The sequence below is a fragment of the Nanorana parkeri genome, unplaced genomic scaffold (assembly GCF_000935625.1).
Source record: "Nanorana parkeri isolate BGI_ZX_2015 unplaced genomic scaffold, ASM93562v1 scaffold443, whole genome shotgun sequence".
Taxonomy (NCBI): domain Eukaryota; kingdom Metazoa; phylum Chordata; class Amphibia; order Anura; family Dicroglossidae; genus Nanorana; species Nanorana parkeri.
This window is the reverse complement of record NW_017306711.1, coordinates 506,149-533,493: the sequence shown is the minus strand read 5'-3', so window position 1 is coordinate 533,493 and position 27,345 is coordinate 506,149. Positions and strand designations below refer to the sequence as shown.

General features: G+C 42.1%; 1 protein-coding gene across 1 annotated transcript in view; it reads left to right on the top strand.

Annotated features, from left to right (window-relative positions):
- ADAMTS17 (ADAM metallopeptidase with thrombospondin type 1 motif 17) overlaps window positions 1-27,345 on the top strand; it is a 198,674-nt gene that overhangs the window by 102,532 nt on the left and 68,797 nt on the right. The window contains exons 9-14 of the mRNA XM_018560245.1: window positions 8,101-8,241; window positions 8,462-8,612; window positions 9,546-9,647; window positions 9,817-9,962; window positions 15,443-15,609; window positions 16,079-16,206. Of these exons, the coding sequence (XP_018415747.1) occupies window positions 8,101-8,241; window positions 8,462-8,612; window positions 9,546-9,647; window positions 9,817-9,962; window positions 15,443-15,609; window positions 16,079-16,206 (835 nt within the window). The remainder of the gene's footprint in view (window positions 1-8,100; window positions 8,242-8,461; window positions 8,613-9,545; window positions 9,648-9,816; window positions 9,963-15,442; window positions 15,610-16,078; window positions 16,207-27,345) is intronic.

The window sequence follows — 27,345 nt, the reverse complement described above, 5'->3', positions numbered from 1 at the left end:
AACATTCCCCCCCTCCTGAAATCCCTCACTAATTTGCTGGTCTCCTGGCAGAGATTTCCCATTTCCTGGATAGGGAGGATCCATGCAGTGAAGATGATCTTCCTGCCTAAGTTGCTTTACGTGTTCCGGGCCCGGCCAATCCCCATTCCCGGTCATATCTTTCGCATTCTCCAATGCAGGGTACTTGCGTTCATCTGGGGCAACTCTCGACCCCGTATCAACCAAAAACTGCTCTATCGCTCTAAACTCTGTGGAGGTCTTGCAGTCCCAAATCTTCGAGCGTACTACACGGCTGCCACCGTTTGCCCCATTAGCCCTCTTGCACTCAACAACCGAGCTCCCGCTTTGGGCATGTTTAGACATGGTGGACTGTCATCCCCTGCCCCTTACATCCCTACTATGGCTATCCCAGACTGACCGCCCTACTACTATAAGCCCTATCCTAAGACACTCCTTGAAGGTGTGGGATGGAGTTCGGTACTCTGGCAATCTGATGTCGCCTCATCTACCTTTTACTACCCTGGCTCAACTCTCCTTTATTCCCCTGGTGCCAGCGACCCCCACTCGTTCGCATGGTGGTCCCGCAATGATCTGACCACAGTGCACTCCCTCATCTCGCTCTCAGGTGTGACATCATTCCAGCAGCTCTGTACAAATAGATCTATTCCCCTTCGGGAATGGTTCCGCTACACCCAAATAAGCCACTTCATTAATTGGCTCCTGAAGAACACCTCAGCTCCGTCGAGAATGACCCTATTCGCTGCTACTCAGACCCACACGCCCCAGGTGTCATCTCTTTGATCTACTCTTCTCTGCTAGCCTCCTCCTCTACCTATCTTGCTCCTTATCAACATCAGTGGCATGAGGAATTGGGCAGATCCCTAACTCCTGAAGACTGGCAGCATACCTGGTCAGCGATAGCCCATTGTTCCCGCAACGTGCTCGCACTCGAGACAAAGTGATGTAACGTTGGTACGACACGCCTGCCCGTCTAGCGAAATACATTCCCTCCTACTCTCTGCATTGTTTCCGGGGCTGTGGTGCGTCGGGCACCATGATCCACATTTGGTGGACATGCCCCCGGGCGGCAAGTCTCTGGAATAGGGTCTACGACCTAATAAACTCTCTCTTCCAACTCACCCTACCAAGTGAACCGTGTGAGGCATTGTTGCTACAGCCAATTTCACTATTGACGCGTTACCAGAAACACCTTGTGTCCCACATCTTTGTCGCCACCAAAATGACAATCGCCAGAGCGTGGAAAACCCCGACCCTGAGCTTTAGGGAAGTCAAAAATCGCCTAGACGATATATTGGTGAACGAGAAACTGACGGCGGTTTTGTCCGACACTCATGACCGCTTCCTACTGATTTGGCAACCTTGGATTGATTACTCTAAACCACCATCTTTTGATCCACAGCTCTTATCCATTTAGAGGCTCTGTACTTCACACCTCCCCCTGGACCCCATTCCCAACGTAACACCTTCCCCTGTCCTAATCCCCTTTTGTTCTTTCCCACACCTGGTCCTCCCTTCCTTCTCCACCTCCATCACCTCTTCCTTTACCTTCCCTGTTCCTCTCCCTGTACAGATCTGTGCTGTTTGACGTGCTCCTTATTATCTGGACCAAATGTTCCGGTGTAGGGGGTCGTGAACCTCATCGATCTTGCCTCCGCAATATTCAGACACCTGACCCGAAAAGTCCCCCCTATGATGATCTTTTTCCATGTTATTATGGGTCTTGCGCACTAGAACTGAACAGCAATGCCCCTTTCATGCTCCCAAATGGTTCTTTAGTACCCTTCTACTACTTCTGTTATACAGTCTGCAGGGCTCTGCACAATGTTGTGGCTGCGCATTTTCTATTTGTGTTCCTTGTTGCAGGGCTTGCATGCCCTACCTCTGTTATTTTTGTAACCTTCATGCGAAAAAACAGACAAAAACAAAATAAAACCTTTGTGAAAGAGAATGTGAGACTGTCCAAAAATTGAAGTAGAAACGGAGGGTTATGGATTGGCCTAGTCAAAGCTATGGTATTTTGCAGCAAGCGACATGACGTTCAGATGTGAACATGGCCATAGAAATTAATTTCTTTTTTTTTAGTGTTTTTTTGAGAAGAAAAATCACTACACAACGCTCAGTATAAATGATGGTTAAGAAAGACATTACAGTTATAATACAATTCAAGACAAGATGGTAAGGAGGGCCTTGCCCATGAGAGCGTACAGTCTGAAAGGGGCGGGGAAAGTGATACAAAAGGTGGTAGCTGTGTGGGTATGAGTTGTTTGAGAAAATCATAGTTCAGTGGTTAGGTAGAGGTGGGATAGGTTTCCCTGAAGAGATGAGTTTTCAGGGAACACCTAAAGGCAGACAAAGTAAAAAATAGCTGAACAGGTTGGCAACTCCAGAGGATGAGAGAGACCCTAGAGAAGTCCTGAAGACGAGCATGGGAGGAAGCCAGAGAGCAGGAGGTCTTGGGAGGAGCGAAAGTGATGGTTAGGGTAATACTTTGAGACCAGGTTGGAGACATAGCCTGGGGCAGAGTTGTGGATTGATTTGTAAGTGGTTGTTAATATTTTGAATTGTATTCTTTGGGTGATTGGAAGCCAGTGGAGGGATTGGCAGGGGGAGGTTGCAGATACTGAGTGGTTGGTGAGGTGGATGAGTCTGGTAGACTGAAGGGGGGGATAGCCTGTGTAGAGGTAGGCCAATGGAGAAGGAGTTACAGTAGTTGAAATGAGAGATAAAAAAGTGAGTGGCTTAGTACCTTTGTAGTTTAATTGTTTAGGAAGGGGCATATTTTCTTCAAATATGTTAAAGTCAACAGTTTCCATCTGGCATGCGTACTTTCTCCTGTGACTGCATGCGGATCTCGGGAACAGCATGCTTTCTTTTGGATGGCCAATTTATTTGTTCTATGTTTTATTTGTAGAATACATTGAGACATTAAACTGCATAACTTTCAATAAAAACTGGAAAAATGGGGGTGTTTTAAAATTTTTGACCAGTAGTATATATGTAAATTGCCACTTTTCATGATCTATGCAACTTTGCCTGATAGCATGGTCTGATTGCTGACTTCTCTCTTCTGTAATTAACCCCCTGCCGTCCATGGCCTTTTGTGAATGGCTGGACGGGAGTCTTGTAGGAGCGAGAGGGCGTCTTAAGACGTCCTGCCCCTACCCCTGCTCGTGCGCAGAGCTCAGCGCGTACACAAGTGGGGAACTGTTAGCAATGTAAACAGCCAGCAATGGCTGTTTACATTCAAGCGATCGGGCGTCTCCTTGCAGGAGCTGCGGGTGTGGGCCCCCACCTCTTACCTCGTAGCGGCCGCTGCCGGTCTCAAAATCCGCTGTGCCCAGTGCGGCTGGGACCGGCACGGCGACGCTCTCCGTGAAGATCAAAGTGAGATCTGTACACGATCTCCCTTTAATCTTTTCTCCTGTCCCCGAATGCAGGAAGTGATGTATTTTACATCACTTCCTGCATTCAGTGTCACTCTCCGGTACAGAACACCGGTGAGAAGCTGGTGAAGCAGATCTCTGCTTCATCAGCTTCTCTGGGGGTCCCTAGGTGATATTAGGGGTCGTAGCGACCTCTGATATCTCCATAAAGAGGACCTGTCATGTGAATTGGCTATCACATAGGGGATTCCTTAGCCCCCCATGTGATAGCAATAAAGTTAAGTGTACACATTTTTTTTTTTAATTACAGCAAAAAAATAAAGAAGCTAGTCTTAAATACATTTTTTTTAAAATATCACAACATTTTTTAAAAAGTCCCCCGCGTCCCCCCCACATACACACGCAAATATGCGTTGGGTGCGCTAACGTGTGAAAACGACGATTACGTTTATTGTGCCGCACATTTTACTTATCGCCGCGAAAGTCGGAATGAGAGCAATAATTCGAGGGCCATTAATTACTGATAACATTAAACTGATGAGCGGTAAAAGCTTTTAAAGCGTCGCCTATGGTCAATTTTAGGTGTGGTCGTTTTCTGCAATTTCGCGCGCGCAATTTTAAAGCTTGACATGTTTGGTGTTTATTTACCCGATGTGACCCCATCTTTTATATTTTACCAAATTGGGCTGATAATAAATGTTTCATAACATTTCATAGGGAAACAGTTTTTTTAAAACCAAAATTTAGGGTACTTTTTTGTTATATAGTAAAAAATAAAAACCCCAGTGGTGATTAAATACCACCAAAAGAAAGCTCTATCTGTCCCCAAAAATTTTTATAAAATTAATTTCAGTGCAGCGTTGCATGACTGAATAAACGTCAGTCAAAGTACCGCAGCGCTGAATACTGAAAAATGGCCTGGCCAGGAAGGGGGTTTAACACCCCGGTCTTCAAGTGGTTAAGCCTGCTAATTGGACAATGAAAGGCTAGCCAGCACCCTGATGAGGTATCACTTTGCAAGCCTCCAGTGTTGGAGTGACTGAACTCTTTGGCTTCCACTGCTGGTCCTTCCTCTCTGTGTGAGCTCTTGTGTGCACAGGGTTACAGGAAGATAATGGAAGGGCAGAGTACTAGCTGTATGCTAATATACATTTAGTCATTTTTTTTAAATACATAACTAGATTATGTGGTGGTGATTTATATCTGCTTTAAGTTCTTGTAAATTGGATAGACTGCAAAAACCTAGTTCCTATGTGTGGAGTTTAGGAGGCCTCTTTAAATGTGTGCATCGGGATCTGGTGTTTTATTGCCAGTGGTTATTGCTGTACATCCTTACAGCTGGAATAAAATTACATCACTATTACCAGCCCAGACTCCACATCTTCAGTTGGCAAAAGAGCAATAATTCAATAAATTAACAGTTGTCTGAAGTAAGTGGCTTGACCTCCATGTCTGATTGTATGTGCTCCAAAAACCCCACATAACTAGAGCTGTGTGCAGGGTAAGAGATGTTTATTACTAAAAATTTCCTCTAAGTGCAATGTTGCCAAAGATAACAGATTCACAGGACTCTGGGATTCTTCTTAAAAGCACTGTGCTCAACCTCAGAGCTAAAAATAGTAGAAATTACAGTTGTATGAAATGAGAATCCTACCCACATAGAAATTCTTTTTCACCACCTGATTGCATGGATGAGCAGGGTCACATGCCGTTCACAGTCTGTACAGAAGATGCATCAAGTTGTATAAAAGAGGTTTGGACTACAGTTGGCTGTGTTTTTCCTCCACCACTACCCTCAAAATAAACACAATTATGCAAGTCTAAGACAAAATTTGCTATTTGGAGACATTAGGAAATAATTTACAATCTGTAATTGCCTACTAAATGGAACTTATCAACATTTATTATAAGAATTAATAAATATGCCAAGTGAGAGCTGTAGGATACACCAATTGGACTCGCAAGATTTGCTCGCTGGGCATAAAAATTACCCTGGTAATCCCAAAAGATTTAAAAAAACATTTTAGAGTGAGTTGCTGACTTTAACAAGGTTTTAACAGGTGTGTGTTGTAGGCTAAATTGCAGGTTTGTATGGATCTTCAAAATCTTTTCTTCTTTTTTTTTATAGTGGCCAAGTTTTTTAGCTTTGGATAAAAAAGAAAATGACTTAACACCTTTCAGTTTTTGGGGTTTTTTTTGTGCTCTTTACGTCCCATTGAGATCTCCGTTTACATTTTTCATTTGCCTGAAGAAGGGAACACATAGGTTCTGAAACGTTGCTGTAAGATGCTACACTACCCCAATCAATAAAGAGATTGACTTGGCATTGCATTGGAGTGCGAGTGACTTCCTATCTGACTTTGTATACAATTTGCGGAAGCATTTGCTGTCGCTGCCGCACCCACCCTGCTTTTTGGTCACAGCAAGAAAGTGAATGGCAATCTCTCCAAAAGTGAAAAACACTGTCACATATGCACCCATTAGAAGAGTTCCCCTTACATCTATTTGAGTATAAACTGTAAAATGTTTCCATCACGTTTCAGCCATGTGAAAATGCTCTCAGGACACACACAGTGGGTGAATTCCTATGCAGAGGCACAGAGATAAAAGCTAACAGTGCTTCTAACACTTCCTCACTCTATGCAAAACCAAAAATGAATCAATAAATAAGTTTTGGCTTTAGAGATGTATATAAGTTGCTAGTAACTTGCAAGCTAATGGCGATAACTCTTGCGCTATTCCACTAATAGCTGGCAGGAATTTATGATGACAGCACCTGGCACCGTGGCTAATTCAAAGCACAATAAAATTACCCAAAATGCAGTTGTTTTACCTCGCAGAGTAATAGGGTGAACCCGATACCCCTGAAATAGTGAGACCAATATCAGCTAGTGTTGGGGGATATAAGGCTCAGGATTCTGTAAGACAAGTTTTATACAAGGGTCATGTGGCAGCATAGCTTCATATTTCCAGATGTCCACTGATAGGACACCCGGCCAGAAAATCCATATTTTAAAGTATTACAAACAAAGCATAGCAGGGTTATTATTCGAGGCCTGGCCAGGAAAATCTGCTTGTTTGCCTGTCTTAGCAATCGGCATTTTACGTCGTAAAACCAGCACAGTCAGTGTCACATTTTTATGACAAGGTTTTATTGATTGCATTCCTGAAAGCTTTGCTTGCCATTGGCTGGATGGTTCCTGCTCCTCTAGCGACCGTACAATGGATATTATAGTACTGTACATGATGTCTGATTATATACAGTAGTATTCCAGCTGTATAAAATGTTTCTAGGTGATGGATCAGGCTGCAAATATAATGCAAATGAAGGCAAAGTAAAGTCAAATCTTGCTCACATTGTGTGTCTTCATTGATATCATACTTGATAGTGACTTCATACAGTTTTGTCTAATGCTCAGTTTTCTTTTGAAAGCAGAATTTCAGCCAAAGCTCATTTGTTTTTTTTCTTTTGGACAAAAGTGATGAAGGGTTAGGACAGGGGTAGCCAAACTCCGGCCCTCCAGCTGTGGTGGAACTACAAATCCCATGAGGCATTGCAAGATTCTCACAGCTCACAGACATGACTTCCGGGGAGAGATGCATCATGGGATTTGTAGTTTCACCACAGCTGGAGGGCCGGAGTTTGGCTACCCCTGGGTTAGGACCTCAAGTGATCAAAAGCTGTCCTGCACTGACATCAATAAAGCTTTGCAGTAGAGTAGGAAAGCGTGAGAACTTATTTTAGGTTTTAATTGACATCTCTATTTACATTGGAAAATGTTCCTGTCTTATCTTCAGGGGAGGAAGTGAGTTTGAATCTTCTCATCGGTTGGGGAGATTTACCCTCACATCCTGTAAGAGGTCAAGAAATTAGTGGAGTGGTCGCCATTAGGAGAAGGAACCACGGCTTACTAGACGCTATAACAGTTTTCATTTTTACAGAAAAATGTGTTTCATTGCAGTCTCTGTCCACAGTTAAAAGATTTTTCATCACTTCCTGCCCTGAGAGGAAATCTCCCCAATAGGCATGGAAACTGCCATGAAAAAAAAACTGACAGGTTCTGTGCCTTCCCTACTCTGTCCAAATCATAAGTGGAGTTAGGATTTAAAGTAAACCTTGCAATGTATAGCAAGCATCTCTGGTGCCCTAACTTAAAGTAGAGCTCTGGGTAAAATTTGTATTAACCCTTGCAGTGGGGCTACCCCAACACCACAAGGGTTAAGTGCTTATTTGTGTCTAAGTTCAAAAATAAGAAAGGTATACACACGCAATCCTCCGAGCCGACTTGCTCTTAGACCAGTCCCTTCCACCTTGCTTCCTCTCCGCTGCAGCGGTCTAAGGTCCCCGAGTCATCATGTTCTATACACTATGTATAGGACGTGAGGATGCTGAGGGACATGCAATCAAACTGCAGCCTAGGAGGAGACAGTCAGGAGGGAGCGATGTCACAGCTGGCCAGATCCGAGGATTAAGTGAGACTGCTGCAGTGGAGGAGGAGCGAGGCCGAAGGGACACTTAACCCTTGCCGTGCGGGGGTAGCTCCACTCCAAGGGTTAATAAAAAATTTAACTGGAGTTCTGCTTTAACTAACCCCCTCCTGTTTGGTTTAGGTGTTATGTTTTGTAATACAGGATTACTATAACGCAAAATAGCAAAGTTGGCATGCAGTCTGGTAATTTTGTCTTTATTTTACAGCATGGGAATGAGCCATGATGACGACCAGCCATCCTGTGCAGGTCGTTCACATATAATGTCTGGAGAGTGGGTAAAGGGCCGGAGTCCCAGTGATCTGTCCTGGTCAACCTGCAGTCGTGATGAGCTAGAGAACTTCCTGAAGTGAGTGTCCACTTTCATCTTGATCAGAGCAGCCATAACGGTCATTTAAACCTTTCCTAAATAACATTATATTCATTTCTTTCTCTTCTCCTTGAAAGGTCAATGCATTTTCAGCTCTGAATTTAGCATGTGTGGAATGCATTTCTTAATTTTTCAGTGTTGAAAGTCAGTCTTTGTTGTATTACATGGAGCCTCAGGCTGTTGTTTAAACTCTACACAGGTCCAAGGTGAGCTCATGTCTGCTGGTGACAGACCCTCGCAGTCACCATGCTGTCAGGCTTCCCCACAAATTGCCTGGGATGCATTATAGTGCCAGCGAGCAGTGCCAGATCCTTTTTGGCAGTAATGCCACATTCTGCAAAAATATGGAGGTAAGGAAGTCCATGTTGGTTAAATTGTCTTCAGTGACATCTGTACATTTCTGATCTATACTGATTACACAGTTTGTATGTTATCTGTGGTTTGTATTGGGTTTTTCCAGGTAATCTGGTTTCTTTTTGCATCCCAAAAGCATAATGGCAGGAAAACTGTCTTCTTATCAAACCTCAGGTGCTTATATAACTAAATGGAAAAACAAATCTGAGGTTTTCTATCAACTTACTTGCACTAGGGTGCCTCGAGATTTACTGGGGTCCCTCGATACTTTAGAAGTAAACGGTTTCTGATATGAAAAATGCACATTGTTCACATTATAAACACTTCTGTGTGCCTCCATTAAAAACTAATTGTCATGGATTTTAAGCTTGAGTTGATGTATAGTGTTATAATCCCTTGATAAAATGTATATTATTAGCAGCACTAGTAATAGTAGTAATATCTGTATTTGTTTTCGTAAAAGTAATAGATTATTAGGACTAAACATCATTTGGTATCTGGGGTACCACATTATTTGAAAACGAAGTAGGGCGGACTTGTCATATAATCTAGCGCTAAAGCCTCCAGTCATTTACTATCCCCAGTCAACATCTATTAGCTGTCTTCATATATTTGATACATTTACCGGAGTGAACCAGATTGTAATGTTATCATAGACTCATGTATTTTCCTATATAGATGGAAAACTGGAGATTATTCTCTTGCCACATTTCTCGGTTGTGACTGAGGATTGTAAATTATTGGAGGCTTTAGCACTAGATTTTTAGTTATTAATAAAATTTATTTTTTGTAATTCACATAATATCCTGCCAGAGTACCTAATATGTCCACCCTACTCTGTGTCTTTAAATAATAATTTTAGTAATAGTAGTTTGTAAGTCAAAACAAAAACCACATTCATGAGAACTTTGTGTCTCCTTTGATTTCAGCATTTGATGTGCGCTGGCTTGTGGTGTCTAGTAGAAGGAGATGCCTCTTGTAAAACCAAACTAGACCCACCTTTGGATGGAACAGAATGTGGGGCAGACAAGGTTAGCAGAGGAATTGTTAAATAATATATTACAAAAGTCTATATGAAATGAAAGGTTCATGTGCTGGCTATTCCTGACATAACCCAGTACCAGAGAGTTATAATCTACATACAATATGTCTGCTGTGGACATTGGACAGTCATGTTAATTCTGGGAGTTTGTATTGCAGTGGTGCCGAGCTGGTGAATGCGTAAGCAAGACCCCAATCCCTCAGCATGTGGATGGAGACTGGAGTGCCTGGAGCTCCTGGAGCATGTGCAGTCGTACTTGTGGAACTGGAGCACGCTTTAGACAGAGAAAATGTGACAACCCACCGTGAGTGTACCTTTAGAGAGAACATGTAGGAGATGTTTTTGTTTTTCATTATTTCTACATAAATAATTTTGCTGTTCTACACAAGGTAGCTGATAGCATCCAATCAGAAACTATCTTTCATTCTTTTGACCGCTCGAAACTGATAAAAGTTGCAGCATGATTGGTTATTGCTAACTACTATTTATCATCTTCTCATGAAAGTGTATCTAAATCCAAAAACAAACGAAAACCACAGTACATGGTAGTCCTTTATCATTTGTTGCAGTGTGCTACTACGCAGGGGCGTTGCCCTAGTGCGTTGGGTTGCCATTGAAATGCAATGTAATGCAGCATATAGGTGGGAGGCAGGTGTAAAAGCGGCCCCTGTATAAACAAGTTTCCCATTATGTTTATACTTACACAGGAGTTGCTCTAAGCACTCCTCTAAATTTATCAACAAAGCAGTAGACTTGCCTATATAAGACCCCATTTACACTAAGCTAGATGGGAAAACAAAGTGATTTTTCAGCACTGATTTGAGCTGAGCTACATTGAGCTACAGTACACATTTTGTCGCACTACGTAGCGCTTCTTTTGGCAGTCTATCAAAGCTTCTTTTGGCAGTCTATCAAAGCAGAGTCTTTCAGGTCCCTAGGGTAACAATAGTGCTAAACTGAGGGCATTGTGGTGCCTGCGTGTTACTTTTTAGCATCAGAGCTTCAGTGACCTGTAGATGTATTTTCATTAGGGAGTTGATTGATGGGGTTGGAGCTTACTGCCATTCAGAGCCTAAGCTTGACTTTGGTACAGATTGAAACCCTCTGTACAGCCTAGGCTTGGAACCAAGAAGCTCTATAGGGATCAATTTGAAAGCTAGGTTTTCCTTTATTCTTCAGGTTTACTTTATTCTTCCTGATAATTTGGGATATGTATGGGCAGTTTAAGTTTCAAATTACTCCACCTTGCAGAGTGTGTCCTGTGAGGATATAGCCAGTGAATGGTTGCTTGACCATCAGATTAACAGATGTGTGTTCTATGAGTTTAGTTTTTAAAAAAAAGTTTGCTGCTGGCATTATCACCCATACACTTGTCTGAGCCAAGCTCAATGCAGGAAAATGAGCTGTGCGTGTGGCCTGTCCAAGTACACAGAGACTATATCTTGTAATTTAGCAGTGCCTTTAACACAAATCACATGCTCTGTCAGCCAAGCTTCACGGGTCATGTACAGCTCTGAAGTTTCTGCTGGAAGGTCTCTCTGTGTTTCTTATCATGTAGCTATTTCAGAAAGCAATTCCTGTGTGCTGATAGGTGAGCAGAGGACCTTGGCTTTCTTTCTCATGGGCTAACACTGTAATGTCAACTGAGGTCTCATTTTATTTTTTACAACTGTGAGCCAAATACATTCAGATCTATATTTGTGGGTAATATAAATAAATATATCCTGAATTGGGCCTGTGTTTATGTTTGCTGCATTGCTGAATTAAAGTGCAGGTCAAACAGGCTTGTTCCTGGGTATCCCTGTCTACTGCATGGTTTACCGCTGCCTCTACTGCACCAGTTGATCATTTTCCCTTTACAATATATAGGATTTCAGCTGTGAAGGATTGACAGTTAAGTGTGACACCTTGCATTGGTTTAAAGTATGGTTCCATACATTATGGGGTTAAGCCATTATTATCCTTTTCAAAATCAGAGTCGATACAACACAAGAGCTAATGGGAAAATATTTATTTCTAGGGGTTTCTAACTTTTTATCCAGGTTTCAAAATAATGAAATGAAAATGTATTTTTACTCCTGATGTCCATATATAACCCCCTTTTACTGTAATTTTCCAGAAATTTTAATTAACAGAGAAACAAGAAAAGAAAAAGGTCATTGACTCTGACTTGTCCTTACAAATGTGAAACTAATCCGTGAAAGATTCAGAGTTTATTTATCTAGTTACACAAGTGTAGCGCTCACCCCCGAAGGAGCCGCTGAATGATCGGGTGTTTCTATCCCCCTACACCAATGTACCGTTCAAATCGTGGATCCACAGCACACCAACACACATTTGAACAGTTTTATAGCAGATTTAATAATAACACAATATTATTGTGTTATTGTCCGAACAGGACCCAACCTTAGCCCATGGCTGGTCCAGGCAAGAGAGAGCACATGGCAGCTCCCACCCATATATGTACACTTTATCAGCAGGCACCGCTGGCTACAAGAAGCCCAATAACTGGCTGCTGCCCTGTACAGACATTACAGTGTCACCCATTGGCTGTCCCACAATGTGACAGAGTCTCACTCCGCCCTAGGGGGTACAGACAAGGTTGGACACCTGGGATTAACCATGTGCTGGCTGCTACAAATTCAGCCAGGCTGCCAACAGCCCTGGCTATCACTAAATGGATAGTAAGCACTTCACAAAAGGTGACGGGCGCTACACAAGCAATACAGAAGAAATGTTTTGCTGATAAAGTTTATGGTCTAGTTCTATTGTAGAGTTTTGCAGGAAGTTAATATTTGAATATTGTAGAATATTAACATTTACAAAAGATATTTATTTTTCTTGAAGAGATCATTTTCTATGCTGCAATATCTCTTGTTCAGTTGGATTTATCAGCCCTTTTTTCATTTGGCACCTTGATATTTGTCTGCTGCATTCTTCACACTATAACACCAATATATGTTGTTGTTTTTTTGTGTGGAAAAAGAGAATTTATTGATGCCAGATATGACATTACACAGCCATATACTAGTTTAGTAAAATAGCTTTCCTTTATTAGGTTAAAAGTGACATCATAGTTTTTGTAGTATAGCTGTGTTTACTGATCCAGAGGACATGTTGGTGGCATTTGGCAGACTCTGCAAAGAAAAGATGGTTTCAGGGCAGATTGAGTGAAGTCGTATGAGATGAATCATCCTCCCATAGTGAATGTAGTAGTTGGTCCTCAACATGCAGTGAGGGCATGGGATCCTATTATTCTGTCTCTATATTGCCTTGGTTTGCAGATTACTTGGTAACAGCACACAAAACAGTACAAAGGGTCATGAAGGTTGACAGTCAGTGTTGGCAAGCAGTATCGGTTTTGTGGTTTCCAGCACTCTTATGTTTTATGAGTATGTGTTTTGTGTATATTAATTACCAATGCCTCTTGAGCCAGCGGTAGCTCCCCCATAATGTACCAAAGTTTGAAACACAAGTGTAGGCAAACGGCTAAATACAGATTGGAGTTCACTCTATAAAGTGTTTTAACTGCGAAACAGCTTTTCATTCTTTGTAGCTAGTTTCTAGTCTAGACATTTTAACCAGATGCCATACCTAGGTTTTGACCATTTACGTTTGCCAGCAACAGTCAAAGCAATACAGATTGGTCAAAGCTGTGATTGAATATTTATGGAGCAGCACCTCACTAATGAGGTTATCGTTGTGCTCTCCCCTTCAGTCAGCAAACTATCCTCTTTTGATTTTGGTTGGTGTGTTTGGAAACGATAAGCTTTTTTCCCAATGTTTTCTTCTGCTTCCTCACCACCTGCAGCAAAAAGACTGTTTGCGAAGTTCAATAGTTCAAGCTGAAATTTGAAAGCACAAGTCACTGAGTCAACAAAGTGACACATCTTATATCTCTTCTATTATATGTTTAATAATTAAAAGGAGCAAAGGATAAATTTGAGAAAAAGAATAACGTGACCAAAAGCCAATTTAGTTTCTCCTTAGTACAGGCCATTGCATGAGTTCCTAAGCAAAATAGGAGATTTCCATGCACTGCTTGCTGTCATATGATTGTGGCATCTATTCAGAAGGGTGTTTGGTTATGAAGTTTGCAATTTTTCAACATAATTCTGTGTGAAACAACAAGTGTAATGATGGCAATAGATATTAGAAGATAGATGGGAAATAATCTCAGACTATAGAAATGCCTTGTGCTACTGTACTCTAACCAGCCTCTGCAGAAGAAGTCATTTAACTCAATACACATATAAGGCAGGCAATATCAAGGACTTTGTTTACCAGTAAATAAATCATTTGCTATACAGCAAGGTGCAAGCGGTGTACTATAGCCATGAATGAAAGCTAGGTGACACTTTGTGTCAAACAGAGATCCTTTACTAAGCCAGAAGTAAATGTCATTACAGCCTTCAATGGCAATAAAAATAACAGGGTTATTCACAAAAGGGTGAAGAGTTTGGAGAAGGCAGGAGAAGTGAACAATCTAGGACAATATAGCTGAACCAGAAAGTGAGCTGAATTGGAGAATTTTTCCAAATCAGCTATTTTGTCCTAGATCACTTCTCCCAACTCTTCACCCTTTCGTGAATAATCCAGACACTGAATGTTGACTGATCAATACAAAGGAAAAGAAGAGAGAACCACCTTGATCAGTCATGAGATCAGCCTGTCAACTATACAGGCGATTGAGAAAATCTGATAGAAAGCTATAACTGCCATATCACATGAGCCCTTAAAGAATAGACCAAACCAACTAGCACCTTCTACAAAATACAAACACTGTATTAAAATACAGGAAGAGAAATGCATTTAAAACTATATTTCACTAGGCTTTCATCACATGGTCTGTGACCATATCATGTAGTATACTGTATTAGGTAATATAACCGAGATCCTCTGAATGCTATTCATAGAGGTTTACCAGCAGGCATAGGCTGCTCAAGCCACAGAAAGTCTGTTGTGTAAGCAGTCATGCAAAGGATAAAGAAGGGCAGCTTTCTGACCATTCATCATTCTTGGTGAGTTATAACCCATACTGTTGGCATGCTTAGTGAAGGTTACTTTGTGCTTACATTTTGATGACTTGACTAAGTGTTCATGTAGAGATTATAAGTGTTCGGCACTAAATCGCTGACATCATGCTATATCTGATATGCGAGTAGGGTATACTGTTGTAATAGTCTGCAACACAAGTGTAAACTTTGGCCCCCAAGAGGAATGAAGGCATGTCCTCTTTTCACAAATGCTATTTGAATTGGCAGCCAGACATATGTGCTTTTTGTATCAATTTGCTTTGCTCAGCTAGAAAATACCTTAAAAAAACAATCGGCATTTCTCTTTTAATGTTCTTCTAATGATAGCTTTGTGCTAGTCTTGTTTGAGTTAGGACTTTACACTGAGATTCTGGCTCGGTTTGACGTTGTTTTAGAATTTTCTCCCCAGTTGTTTTCTAGAGTTCCAGTAGAGTTTGTAAATGCATCTCATAAATCACTGTAATGAGCCAGTTGTATTAGCAGGAGGAGGAAAGGAAATGTTACACTGTTGTGTGGATAGACACAGCATTAGCTCATGACCTAATTCCGATTCAGATTTATTAACCTCCAGACTTAGTCTTCCAAGAAATATGAATCAATGGCTTTGGTAATCTTTTTTACATTGTGCTGTCTTGTACAGCAGGTACATAGCCCAAAGGGAATCCACAGGAGATTATCAGGGCAGCAGGGTACATCCTGGTTGATTTATGAACGACCATATTTTGACTCTGTATTTCCTCTCTGACAGACCGGGACCTGGAGGTCGTAGCTGCAAAGGAGCAAGTGTAGAACACATGGTATGTGAGAATTTGCCATGTCCCAAGGGTGGTGCCAGCTTCAGGGACGATCAGTGTCAAACCCATGACCGCAACAGCAACAGGAAGAAAAGTCCCCTTACTGCTGTAATGTTTGATGGTACGTGTGATAAGCACACTCATTCTTTTCTGTCACTGTAAATTAGGAATTGTAGCAATTGTATAGGGACTACAGTTTTTTAACATTGTTTTTGGGAAACAGTTGCACATTAACAAGGATTTCAAGTCGTGTCATCTATAAAGAATAATATGCAGGTATAATAAAGGAATTTAAAAAATTACACAAAGTTCAGACATGTAAGTGATCAAAACACTCCATAGGCTGAAATGTCAGTGGATGTCAAATAATATATAACTAGGTAAGACAGTCCAAACAGAATATTGACTTGTATCTACACCAATGACTCCAAGTACAGAAAATTCAGATGTAAACTACACTTAACACATCAAGTTTATCTTCAAGATCTGAAAATCAAATGAAACAGGAAGTTCTACAAGTTTGTTTGTTGGACTTCAGGTTCTCAGAGGGTAACAGAGAAAACATTGCTAACTTTTACTTTCTTTCCTAGATAAGCCATGCGAGTTGTACTGCACTCCTGTAGGCCGTGATACTCCGATACTGATGGCGGACAGAGTCCTGGATGGAACCCCATGTGGTCCTTATGAGGCAGATCTATGTGTCCATGGGAAATGCCAGGTGTGTCCATGGGAAATGCCAGATCAATAGTCTTTTGCAAACATGCAAGCTTCTATGTAGCAGTGCCTATTTCTGTGGCTCTTATACTTGTAGTACAGGCAGGAGAGAAATATGGATGGGAAGATGGTACAATTCAAGAAGGTCTCACCTCATTATAAAGACCTTAGGGCATTGATAACTCTACACAGTATGCAGCAGTAACTCAGATCAATACCCTATGTGAAAACACGCGCATTTCAAGACCTGCTTACCTGTAGAAAACACTCCTGTCCATGTGGACAGTCCCTTCCATAGTTTTTGGTGTTGAATCTTTCATTTATCCACACTGAGAGATTCCCCTCCCTTCATTGCTGTTTGTGGGACACTGATCAGCTCAGCTTGATGCTCATCCCAATATTTAATAAGTGTAGCTGCAAGTGATATCTACAAGTAGAAAAACCTGTTACTGTTCTGGACACATATACAGTCAAGCCCTGCCTGGGACCTCCCTCTTTGCAAAAGATATCTGATTATCTTAAATTACAGGCAATGCTGTAGAAATGTGTTGGGAAGCTATCTTTTGTATTGGAGGTTCCTAGCATCTTATTGCAATTATGACCAAAACTTGTGTAGCCAGAAGATTTAGATTTTGTTTCTTTTTTTTTTGTGTCATCTTTTATGTGAATTTGCTTTTTAATAAGCAAGTGAGCCGCAGAGTGCGCAAGCAAAATATAGCAAACCGTCTCTCTGCTATATGACAGTTAGCAGCGGGATAACAGATTTGTATGGCAAGGCAGTTATCAGAAAAAAACTGCTTTATCAGTTGTGCATTGTTGGAAAGTGATTATTAATGCGCACAAGCCAGTAAAGTCAGCTGCCAGCTCCTTTACACTCTTAGGGATATATTTGTTAGCATCAGGTTGGCCATTGCAGGAGAAGCATAGATTTACGCTGATACGAATAGCTGAGACTTTGGGGGGGTTAAATTCAAACTCCTTTAATAATGTAAATACTCAAGAAACTCATTTGAAAAGGTTTGATCTGTAGGTATATTGCTATATTTCTCTGTTTGTAATGTTTTTAATGCTACATCTGCCTGAGAACATTTCTAAGTCTAGAAAATAGCTTTCCTTCTTGCAATTGCATAAAATAAACAGTGGCCCTTGCTTAAGGCTAGGCTCAACAATAAATTACAGGGTGCTTTGAAAAGAAAGCAAATTTATTTTATATTTTTCTTATAACTTTAGCATGCTAAAATGTCAGATCTCAGAGATTGAACAATCATATACTTATTACCACAGAGTCACATGACACTCTGAACGCTTCTGACCGCCGTCAGTTTATTGAAGCTGTTTTTCATGCTCTTTAAATAGTTTTCCAAACTTTGCAGTAGTTCAGCTGAGCCCAAGCAGGAGAGAAGTTGCCAGCACAGAGCCATAAGATGCTGGCACGGACATGATGTGTGTTTTCAGTTGGTCTGCCCTCTACTTTAGGTCTGAACCTTATCCCGGTGTCTTAAGTTGACCTGTAATGGGTTATCATGTGCAGGTGTCCAGTGTACCAGCTCTGTTACAAAAAGATGTAAGGCTTTGTTATAGGAGTTAATCCGAGCATTTTATTTCCACAGGGAGCGTCAGAGCCGTGTTAATAAAACAATGAGATGGAAACAGTTTCATATAACAGCTGGGGATGTTTATACCAGTACATTGCTTAAAGTACTCAATGAAGCAATCAGCATATTTAGAGTTTGGAGAAGGAACGGGGAAAATTCTCTGTACTAGTGTTCTCACAGTTACTGTAAGGGGATTCAGCTCTCCATCCTGAGATTATCCATCTCCTTGCTGAGTTCCAATCTCAGAATTTTAAATACAGAACGTACCATTCCAACGTCATTGTGCCTCTGGGCTGAAATGTGATTATATAGGGCTAGTCTAGTAAGATTTATATGAACCAGAGAGAGCAAGCATTAATGTTGGTTAGGGTGCTGATTGTTTTGCCTTTTAGTTTAAACAGAATTACAGTTAGACTATCAGATTTTGTAAAGGCACAGATTCTGGATCTATATAAAAATTGCAGCTAGTATTCCAAAATAAATACGGATTAGGGAGAATAAGACCATTTATGGTTTCCGTGTTATCACAATCCTTTTCTTTTGTCAGTGCATGCTCAAGTTTACTTTAAGCACTGTTAATACACTAATGAAGTCGGCACATTATACCAGTGGAGACTGACAGATTCAGCTCCTCTGTGGATGACTTCAGGGCCGCATTAAGGCTGGGTTCACACCTAGGCGGATTGAATATGCACGTTTTTCGCACGTTTTTTTTAACCGCGATTCGCGGTAAAAAAACGAGCGTTTCCGAGGGATACTTGGCTGTATCCCAATGGAACCGCCCGACCAAAACGCCCCAAAGAAGTACATGTACTTCTTTGGGCATAGGGCGGTTTCCCGCACGTTCGTACTCGCGGAAAACCGCCCAGATGGGAACCATGCACATTGAAAATAATGGCATGTCCCTGTTTGAGCGTTTTTCCGCGAGTACGAAAGCGCGGAAAAACGCCTAGGTGTGAACCCAGCCTAAGAGCAACTGATGCCCTAATCACAGCCCAACAATGGTGCCCCCTCTCAGTCCTTCCATTGCTTAACTGACAAGACATTAGTACTCAGTAAATGCTGAAAGTGAAATAAATGTTTGAAAATGTATAAACATTCTTTAGTTTACTTCCAGGTCAGCCCTGGGCCAGACCCCACAACTATATTAAATATAAACCTTTTCATATATTTGTCAGAGTTGGCATGGATCAAAATAAAAAAAAACTGAGTGAGGACTTTTATTTAGAAATTGAGAGACATCACTTCTTTGATAAATGATAATCGAGAATTAAGAAGTCTATCGAAGGTACACGAGCTCCATAGAAATCTGTGGGGCTGTGATGCGCCTGTGCAGATAGGAGAGGGAGGACTTGCTGTGCAGGATGCAATTAGACAATGGAGGCTGTGGCAGTTGGATCTCGGTAGGTATAAATCTGTGGGAGGGTGAGATCGGTTAGCTCAGGGCAAAGGGGAAAAAAAGGATAATTGCACTTTGTTTTAAAGTGCAGTTATCCTTGATAGGTAGGGGAAAAAAGCTGATTTTATTTTGGTGATGACGCTTGCTTTATGCTAGAGCCATCCGACGGTAAGAAAATGTTGACTGGAGACTCAGGTTGGCCTGTAAGTAAATAAATAATAGAAATATTTACTGACCCACACAGTCATCGGTAACATGAAAGCTCTTGTAAGATAAATGTTCAAGTGATTGATGTAATTAAGCTAGTGCTTTAAATGTCTGTTACATTGTCCTATGCTTTACAAAATCAATAACCATCTGGTTGCTATATACAAAACATATACTCTAGTATTTACATATAGGGCTCAGTTGAAGTATACAGAATCCTCTCTGTTACTCTGAAGACTGTCTGATATATTTTTAATATGCACGCCAACTCTACTTTTCTTATGCAGTTTTTTTTAACTTAATATAGTATTTATTGAAAGTTTTTACATATATACACAAAAAGTACATATAACAAAAGGGGAGTAGAGGCACAGGTACACAAATTTGCAAAATAAAAGTAATGTAATGTAAAAGGTACTATCAAACCTATGCACATGAAAACAGATGCACCACTATACTAATGCACATGGCAACAGAGCCAGAACGTGCATTCCGCTACGGAGGGCACCAATCTCTCTAAAACATGACATTCAACTGTGAGCTACCCAGCCTCCACGCCAATGGTAACAGCATGAGGCAACATTTTAGGTGCCAGAAGGCACCAAAACTCCAGAAAAAGAAAAGAAGAGTACATATGAAGAAAAAAAAAAGACAAGGGAGAGACAAGATAGAATAGGCAGGACAAGGGAAGAGAAGTGGAAAAAGAAAGCAAAAGTTGAGGTGTATCTCCTGTCTCCACACGAGCAGCCAACTAAAATGGAAATAGAAGATAGCAAGTGAAATACCGCAATAAAGCGTAACCTCCAAAACTGCCTGGATCCAGTTGTGGAAAATCTAGTCACACAGGGGATGGGCTACGCATTCCTTTAGTGGTACAAAAATGTAGCCAGGGACTCCATACCTCGTAAAACTGGGCATGTCTATCATAAATCAAATCGGAGAGTTCCTCCATTCTACAAAGAGAGTGCATTTCCGCAAGCCAGTCGGTGATAGAGGGGCTAGTCCGAGACTTCCACAATCTCGGTCTGATCGATCTGACAGCCATCAGAAAGAACCGTAGAAGCCCTTTTTTAGCTGATTTAATAGGACCTGGTAACATAGAGAGGAGAGCAATCTGAGGTGAGTTACCCACTAGTATACCAGCCACCTTGTGGTATTTGGAAAATACGTTGGTCCAGAGTGTTTGAACACCAGGGCAGGACCACCATATGTGGAGCATTGAACCTCTATGGGAGAGATATCTCCAGCATAAGTCGGGAACTGAAGGGTAGATGGCATGGAGGCGTGTAGGGCAGTAGTACCATCGGGACAAAATCTTGAAGTTACGTTCTTGCACAGTGCTAGAGATGGAGAGCGTATGAGTCAAACCAAAGGATTTAGAAAGATCTGCCTCAGAGAAGGAGCAGGCCATGTCAGCGGCCCAATCTTTCATATATTGTGGGGTGTCCTGCTCAAAAAATTATATCAAAAGGCTATGTAATGGAGATAAAGGACACAAAGGGGGGTTGGGGCCAACACATAGACATTCAAATGGAGTAAGAGCTCTATCCAGAGGGCATTTGCGGTGTATCAAGGTACAGAAGTCTTGCAACTGGAAGTATTCCAGCCATCGTCCTGCTATGTTTGGGGAATCCGCCAAGAGATCCTTAAGAGGACGAAGACCCAGACTCCCCTAGGCAGAGCTCAGAGGAGAAAGGGATAACCTATCCCACTTCAAGAACTACTGACAATGTAATGCAGGGGGAAACTCCGGATTCCACATGATAGGCGTAAGAGGGCCCGGGCGGGAGTGGAGAGGGAACTGTTTAAGGAGGTGATCTCCGACCCGTAGAAGCAACCGAACAAAATAAAGCAATGCCCTAACAGGGGGTCAGGTAGCAGGATCCAGCCAAGGTAACGAGGTCGAGGGGACAGGCGAGATAAGAAGGTCCAACTGAACCCATAACTTTTGAGAATGGTGGTAAATGGCATCCAGTAACCTGGTGAGCAAAGCCGACATATAAAACAATTCAATCTGTAGAAAGCCAACTCCCCCAAATTTCTTTTGTCTAATCAGAACCATATAACGAATCCTAGCAGGGGTATTAGACCAGATAAACTTCAAAAGGAAGGTATGCAAGGAGCTGAAAAGGGAAGAGGGTAAACATCCAGGAACAGTTTGGAAGAGGTTTAGGAGTCTAGGTAGAATATCCATCTTGAACAGGGCCAGGCGTCCAAAACCAGGTGTGATTAAGATGACACCACTCCAATAGTTTACGAGAGACAAGAGCAAGCATTGGCTTATAATTGAGATCATAAAGGGAATTCAAATCCGAAGGAAGAATAACACCAAGGTATTTCAAACCTAGGGGACCCAAGAGAAAGCGAAGGAATGGCGTAAGGAGGTTTCAAGGGACGGGGGCAGAGAGACATTGAGCGACTCAGACTAATGCATATTAACTTTGAAATTACTGACAGCGGCGAAGCGCAAGAATTCCAGAAAAAAGAGAGAGAGGCCACTACAGAATTTGATATATAGATATAAGAGCAAATGATCAGCATAGAGACTGAGTTTAAACTCCCTATCACCAACCCTTACTCCTCGAATATTCGGTCTTGAAGATGATGTTCTCCCTTTCTGTGGCATCACCAGTACCCAGAGGTCCTGTGCAGGAAGGGCCGAAAAAGCAGGAGCAGGAGGGTCAGGCCAAGCATTCAATTCCAGGGAAGGGAGATTCACGGCTTTGATGAAGGCCGGCCGGGTCAGGTTGATGTCTGAAGACATGAGTACGGCCATCCTTGCGAACTGAGAGAATGGATATCCCCAGCAATAAGGCAAGCCCATGTCTAAGTGAAAGGACGTATCGCCCTGCGTTTCACCAAGGTTCTGCGAGAGATTTGTGCGCCATCAAATTCCAAGGTGCCCACGACTTGTGCCTTGGACATAATTTCTTCCTTGATAGTATAGTAGTGCACCCTGCAAAGAACATCCCTAGTGCGTGGGGAGTTCATTTTGCAAAAGCCAGGCATGCGGTGGACTCTGTCCAGCTCAATGCGATTGAGGAGTGTAGTAAAGATTCCTAACACTGTATCTTTAAGGTCTCGTGTGCCTGTGGCCTCTAGTATACCCTGCAATCTGATGTTGTTTTTCACCTGCTACTATCATCAAGATCATCAATATGAGACACCATATCGTGATGATGTAGATATTGTTGCTGTGCTGATTTCTGAAAATTCCCCCACCACCGAGGTAAACACAGGCATAGAAGATTCTACAGTGTCCAGTCTCTGGTGAAAAGACTGCAAACCCTGCCGCAGCTCTGCCATGTCATGTTTGTGAGTTGATTCTAGTTTAGCAAACTTGGCTGCAGATTTAGTAGGCAAACGAGCAAAATACTTGCAGAATGTAGTGGGTATAGCTAAGTTCTGTGGCCTGGAGATTCTTTCCCTCCACTGGTAAGGGCAGACTGGTGCGATTCAGTTGAGGAAGGAGGGGGGAGGGCAGCACACTTCTCCCTACCGGACGCCATCTTGGCTCGACGCTGTAAGGAAGAGCCGCCGGCCGTATGACAAAAAGCCTCAATGTCCTTCTTCTGCAATGAAGAAGCCCGCGGATCATGAGACCGGGAGACACGCTTGGAGCTACAACCCATGGGAGCAGGTAAACTGCATTGTGGAATCAGTTCTCTGCGGTGGTTCGTCTGGCACGTTCAGAGCACTAGAATCAGCGTCCGCTCGCGGCCATCACCAGACCACAGCCCCTTATGCAGTTTTTAATACAAAAGACCCAATTCAGTCTTGCTAATTTGATTGACAGCTAACATTCACTTGGCTTTAGTCCAGACCTAGTGACATTTTGACATTGTAGAATTCACTAAATTCTAAAGCTTCTTTAAAGCGAAATCTCATTTTACAGAACATAAGCATTACATGTAAGCATTCATATCCTTAAAGTATATATTTCTGTTGTGTCCTTTTTGTTTCCTTTTTTAAGGTGTATTTTTTCTGATTTGTGATATGAGCACAAGCAGATTGGCTGGAACACAATGCTAAAGGGAAAACGAGCAATGTAGAATATATGGTCTAGGTTCCAGAAAAGTGACAGAGCAAGAGCCAATTCTTGAAACGCTACCCTATCACATACCTGAGTTCTGTAGCTTTCAACACTAGAATCAGGACAAGACTCAAGTGTGGTTTTCAGGATGCAGAAAACATCTGACGTTTAAATAAAGGTGAACATAAGCTACTGAGGAAAGCTAGAGTGTAACGTCCAGGGAGAAAAATGCTAATGCTAGACCTCAGCTGTGTTTTTATCTAATGTGGATAGAATTCTATGCCACAAGAGCAGGGTTTTTTTTATGTCCAGGGCAGGTAGGAGTTGGCGATATTAGCAAAATATAAGGTGAACTCTTATTAGCAGGTCTTTACTATATTACTTCATACAGCCATATCAGAACCAGAAATGTGTAGCACAAAGTCTGTCAATTAACCACTTGCTGACCGGGGTGTTAAACCCCCTGCCTGTCCAGGCCATTTGTCAGTATTCAGCACTGCGGTACTTTGACATTTATTCCGTCATGCAACGCTGTACTGAAATTAGTTTTATACAATTTTTTAGGGACAGTTGGAGCTTTCTTTTGGAGGTATTTAATCAACATTGGGGTTTTTATTTTTTACTATACTAAGAAAAAAAGGACCGTAAATTTTGAAAAAAAAACCTGTTTTCCCTACGTTATGTTATAAAACATTTATTATTTCTCATATTTTTGGTAAAATATAAAAGACAGGGTCACGTCGGGTAAATAGACACCAAACATGTCAAGCTTTAAAATTGCGTGCACACACAAAATCGCAAAAAAAAAACTGCCCATCAGTTTAGTGTTATCAGTGATTGATGGCCCTAGAATTATTGCTCTCACTGTGATGTTCGCGGCGATATGTAACATATGCGACGCAATCGTTTGTTTTTGCACCTAGGCGCGCCCGACATGTATTTATGTGTATAAGTGCGTGCTGGGGCGGGGGACTTTAAACTTTTTTTAAACTTATTTTTTACACTTAACTTGATTACTATCACATTGGGGGCTAAATAGCTAGAAAAAAATGACAGGTCCTCTTAACGGAGACATCAGGGGTCCCCAAGACCCCTAATGTCACCTAGGGACCCCCTAAGTAGCTGATAAAGCAGAGATTTGCTTTATCAGCTTCTTCTCTGGCTCCCAGCCAGAGAAATGACCGCTAAAGGTGGAAGTGATGTATTAGACATCGCTTCCGACTTTAGAGGGAGAGGAGAGATCAGCGGTGGGAAATGCTGATCTCTCCTCCTCTCTTCGAGCAGCCGCTATGCCGGTCCTGTCAGTCCCGGGCACCGCAGGGGGGACAATGGTGCCCGGGATAACTGGCAGCGGCTAAGGATGGGGAGGGGCACAGCAGCAGGGGGGGTGGGGGGGGAGTTATGCGCGCCACAATTTAGGGTTATACAAGCGATTGGCCGGCTATAGAGCCAGCCAAACGCCTGTATGAGACAGCCGGTGATGGCTGTTATCCTTCCCGACTGGTTTCTGCTCGTGTGTGCGTGCGCAAGCAGAAAAAAAGAAGTATATTTACGTGACCCCACCGGGAAAGATCTGCCGTCCGCCCGTAATTTTATGATGGGCGGACGGCAAGGGGTTAATAGTATTAATCAAAAGTAACTTTTCCATATAGTCATAACAAGTATGGAAACCTGTAACACACCAGTTTGTATTATAAAAAAAAATGAGAAATCAGTACCTCTCGCCAATTAGACCGTCCTGAAGCAGGAAGTCCATGCAGAGTGCAATGAAGGAAGTGTTCAAGGGTAATTCCGGAGTATCCGCTAGCAGGAGAGCTTGTGTGTTAGTAACTTGCCATGGAGTGTTATTTAGGTTGTGACCTGTGAGGGTAACAACATAAAAACTCACTGCTGACACTGTTGGGAGCTCAGGATGGAGAGTGGAGAGCATTCTTCCTTTCCAGGGTGGAGAGAGTAGGACTTTGTATTGTAGCTATCGCTTCAGTATGGAGAGCGGAGAAGTATGTATCTGTGTTTCTTTTCAGGATGGAGAACAGAGAGCAACAGAGATACCTGGCAAACGCCATGTATCTCAAATTTTCCAGCTTTAACAGCTAGAGGACAGAGCGGAGTGATGCGTGGGACTTGGTTTGACAGGGGACAAGCTAAGATTCCAGAAGAAGAGGGGAACGGAGCAAGGCAGGTAAGTACTTTACATAGAGAGATTTGGGCTGGTAGATGACATATGTTAAAGGAGAACTATGAGGTGAGTGCTTTCCACTCACCTCATACCGTAGTTCTAGCCAACCTGTGACAATGAGACTGTCACAGGTCGGCTCAGTAGATCGGGAGGTGAGCGAACACATACCGGCGTTCGCTCACCTCTCGATCCTGTCACTGCTCTCTGCCGTGACAGGGGAGGGGCTGGATTCCCTGCTCCGATCCGCCATCACTGACTGGCGGAACGGACGGGGCGGGTACAGCTGGCTCTGCCTTTAGATAGGCAGAGCCATCTGTCAGTCACGCAGCTGGGCGAATCCCGACACAATTGTCGGGATCCGTTTCAGCTGCGGTGTCTCAGTATACCTCGAGCAGCAGCTCGCTGTATATGCTGATTTGAAAAATGTTCCGGAGGGCTTGGCAGCGAAAGGGTTAAGTTACTATAGGTTAAAGACGAATTCTACCCAATTAAGTGCGTAGGAGGAATCTGGTGGGTTAGTTAATGAAAAATTAGTTTAATTAGTAAATTTCTATTCTGTCTGTTCTTTTGGTTCCTTTGGGGGTCATAGAATCAAAAGCCTAAGAAGATAGTTGCAGACATCCATTTTCAGCCTTAGTCTTAAGGATCCTCAAGCAAATTTTATTTCCTGGCCATCTTGGAGATAAAATCTTTCTAGTGTTAGCTGATCTTCCCACAGGACCTTAAGCTACGAATGGTAGCCTCAAGGGAATAGAAGGTATAAGATTATATCTGAAGTGTCTGAGCTGTCCTCGCTTAGATCAACTTACAGTTTAGTTAAACCTAGATAGACATTGGCTACTAAAATGTGGAAATTATTGCCGTGAGAGATGAAAATTACCAGAGTGATTATCATGAGAGTGGCATGACACCAGAAAGATTGCAATAAGAGATGCACATTAATAGGGGAACTTCCTTGAGAGCTGCACAATACCAGTGAGATTGCTGTGCATTACAAGATAGTTTGCCATGAGACCCTATTATTTCCAAAAGAGCTACACGTTTCCACTGTCACGAGTGGAAAGCTTCACTTTATACACATTACTCTCCTGCCAAAAAGCTTGTAAAGTGGACCTATGTATACTCAAATGTTACATTTGTTTGCATGTAATCCCTCCTATAGCAGCACTACCTCCATTTTTTTGTTTGTTTTGAATTCTCTCCATTAATAGAGACCATTTGACCAAATGCCTAGGCTTTTGGTTACATTCATAGAAGGAGACGAAGCTTTGAACAGTGTTTTTTTCAGGAAACGTTATGAATTTTATCTTTTCTATTACTATTTATTTATCCTTCCTAGCAAATAAAAGTGGCCCTCAACACTATGCTGCACCTAAGCTTTTTCCCACAACGCACCACTCCAGGTTGTGATGCTCTATTCTTATTTATCCATCCCTAGAACAAACTGTTCCATTGCATTATGTTAATACGTAAGTGCAGTTCCACTTTAAAACACTTCTCTATGAGCTCTGCATAAAATTAAAAATGGCATTGCCATAATAAACAATAATAGTAATTTCATTACACTATTGCACCAACACTGGCACTTGCTCATTTTGCGTCTTAAGCCGCAAAGTACCACCCGAGGCATCACTTTTCTGATGACCCTACAGCTGTCTGTTAGAATTTACAAACTTTCCATGAACAAATCATTCTCATTTGACAGTAAACAAAATGAAAACAATTCTAAG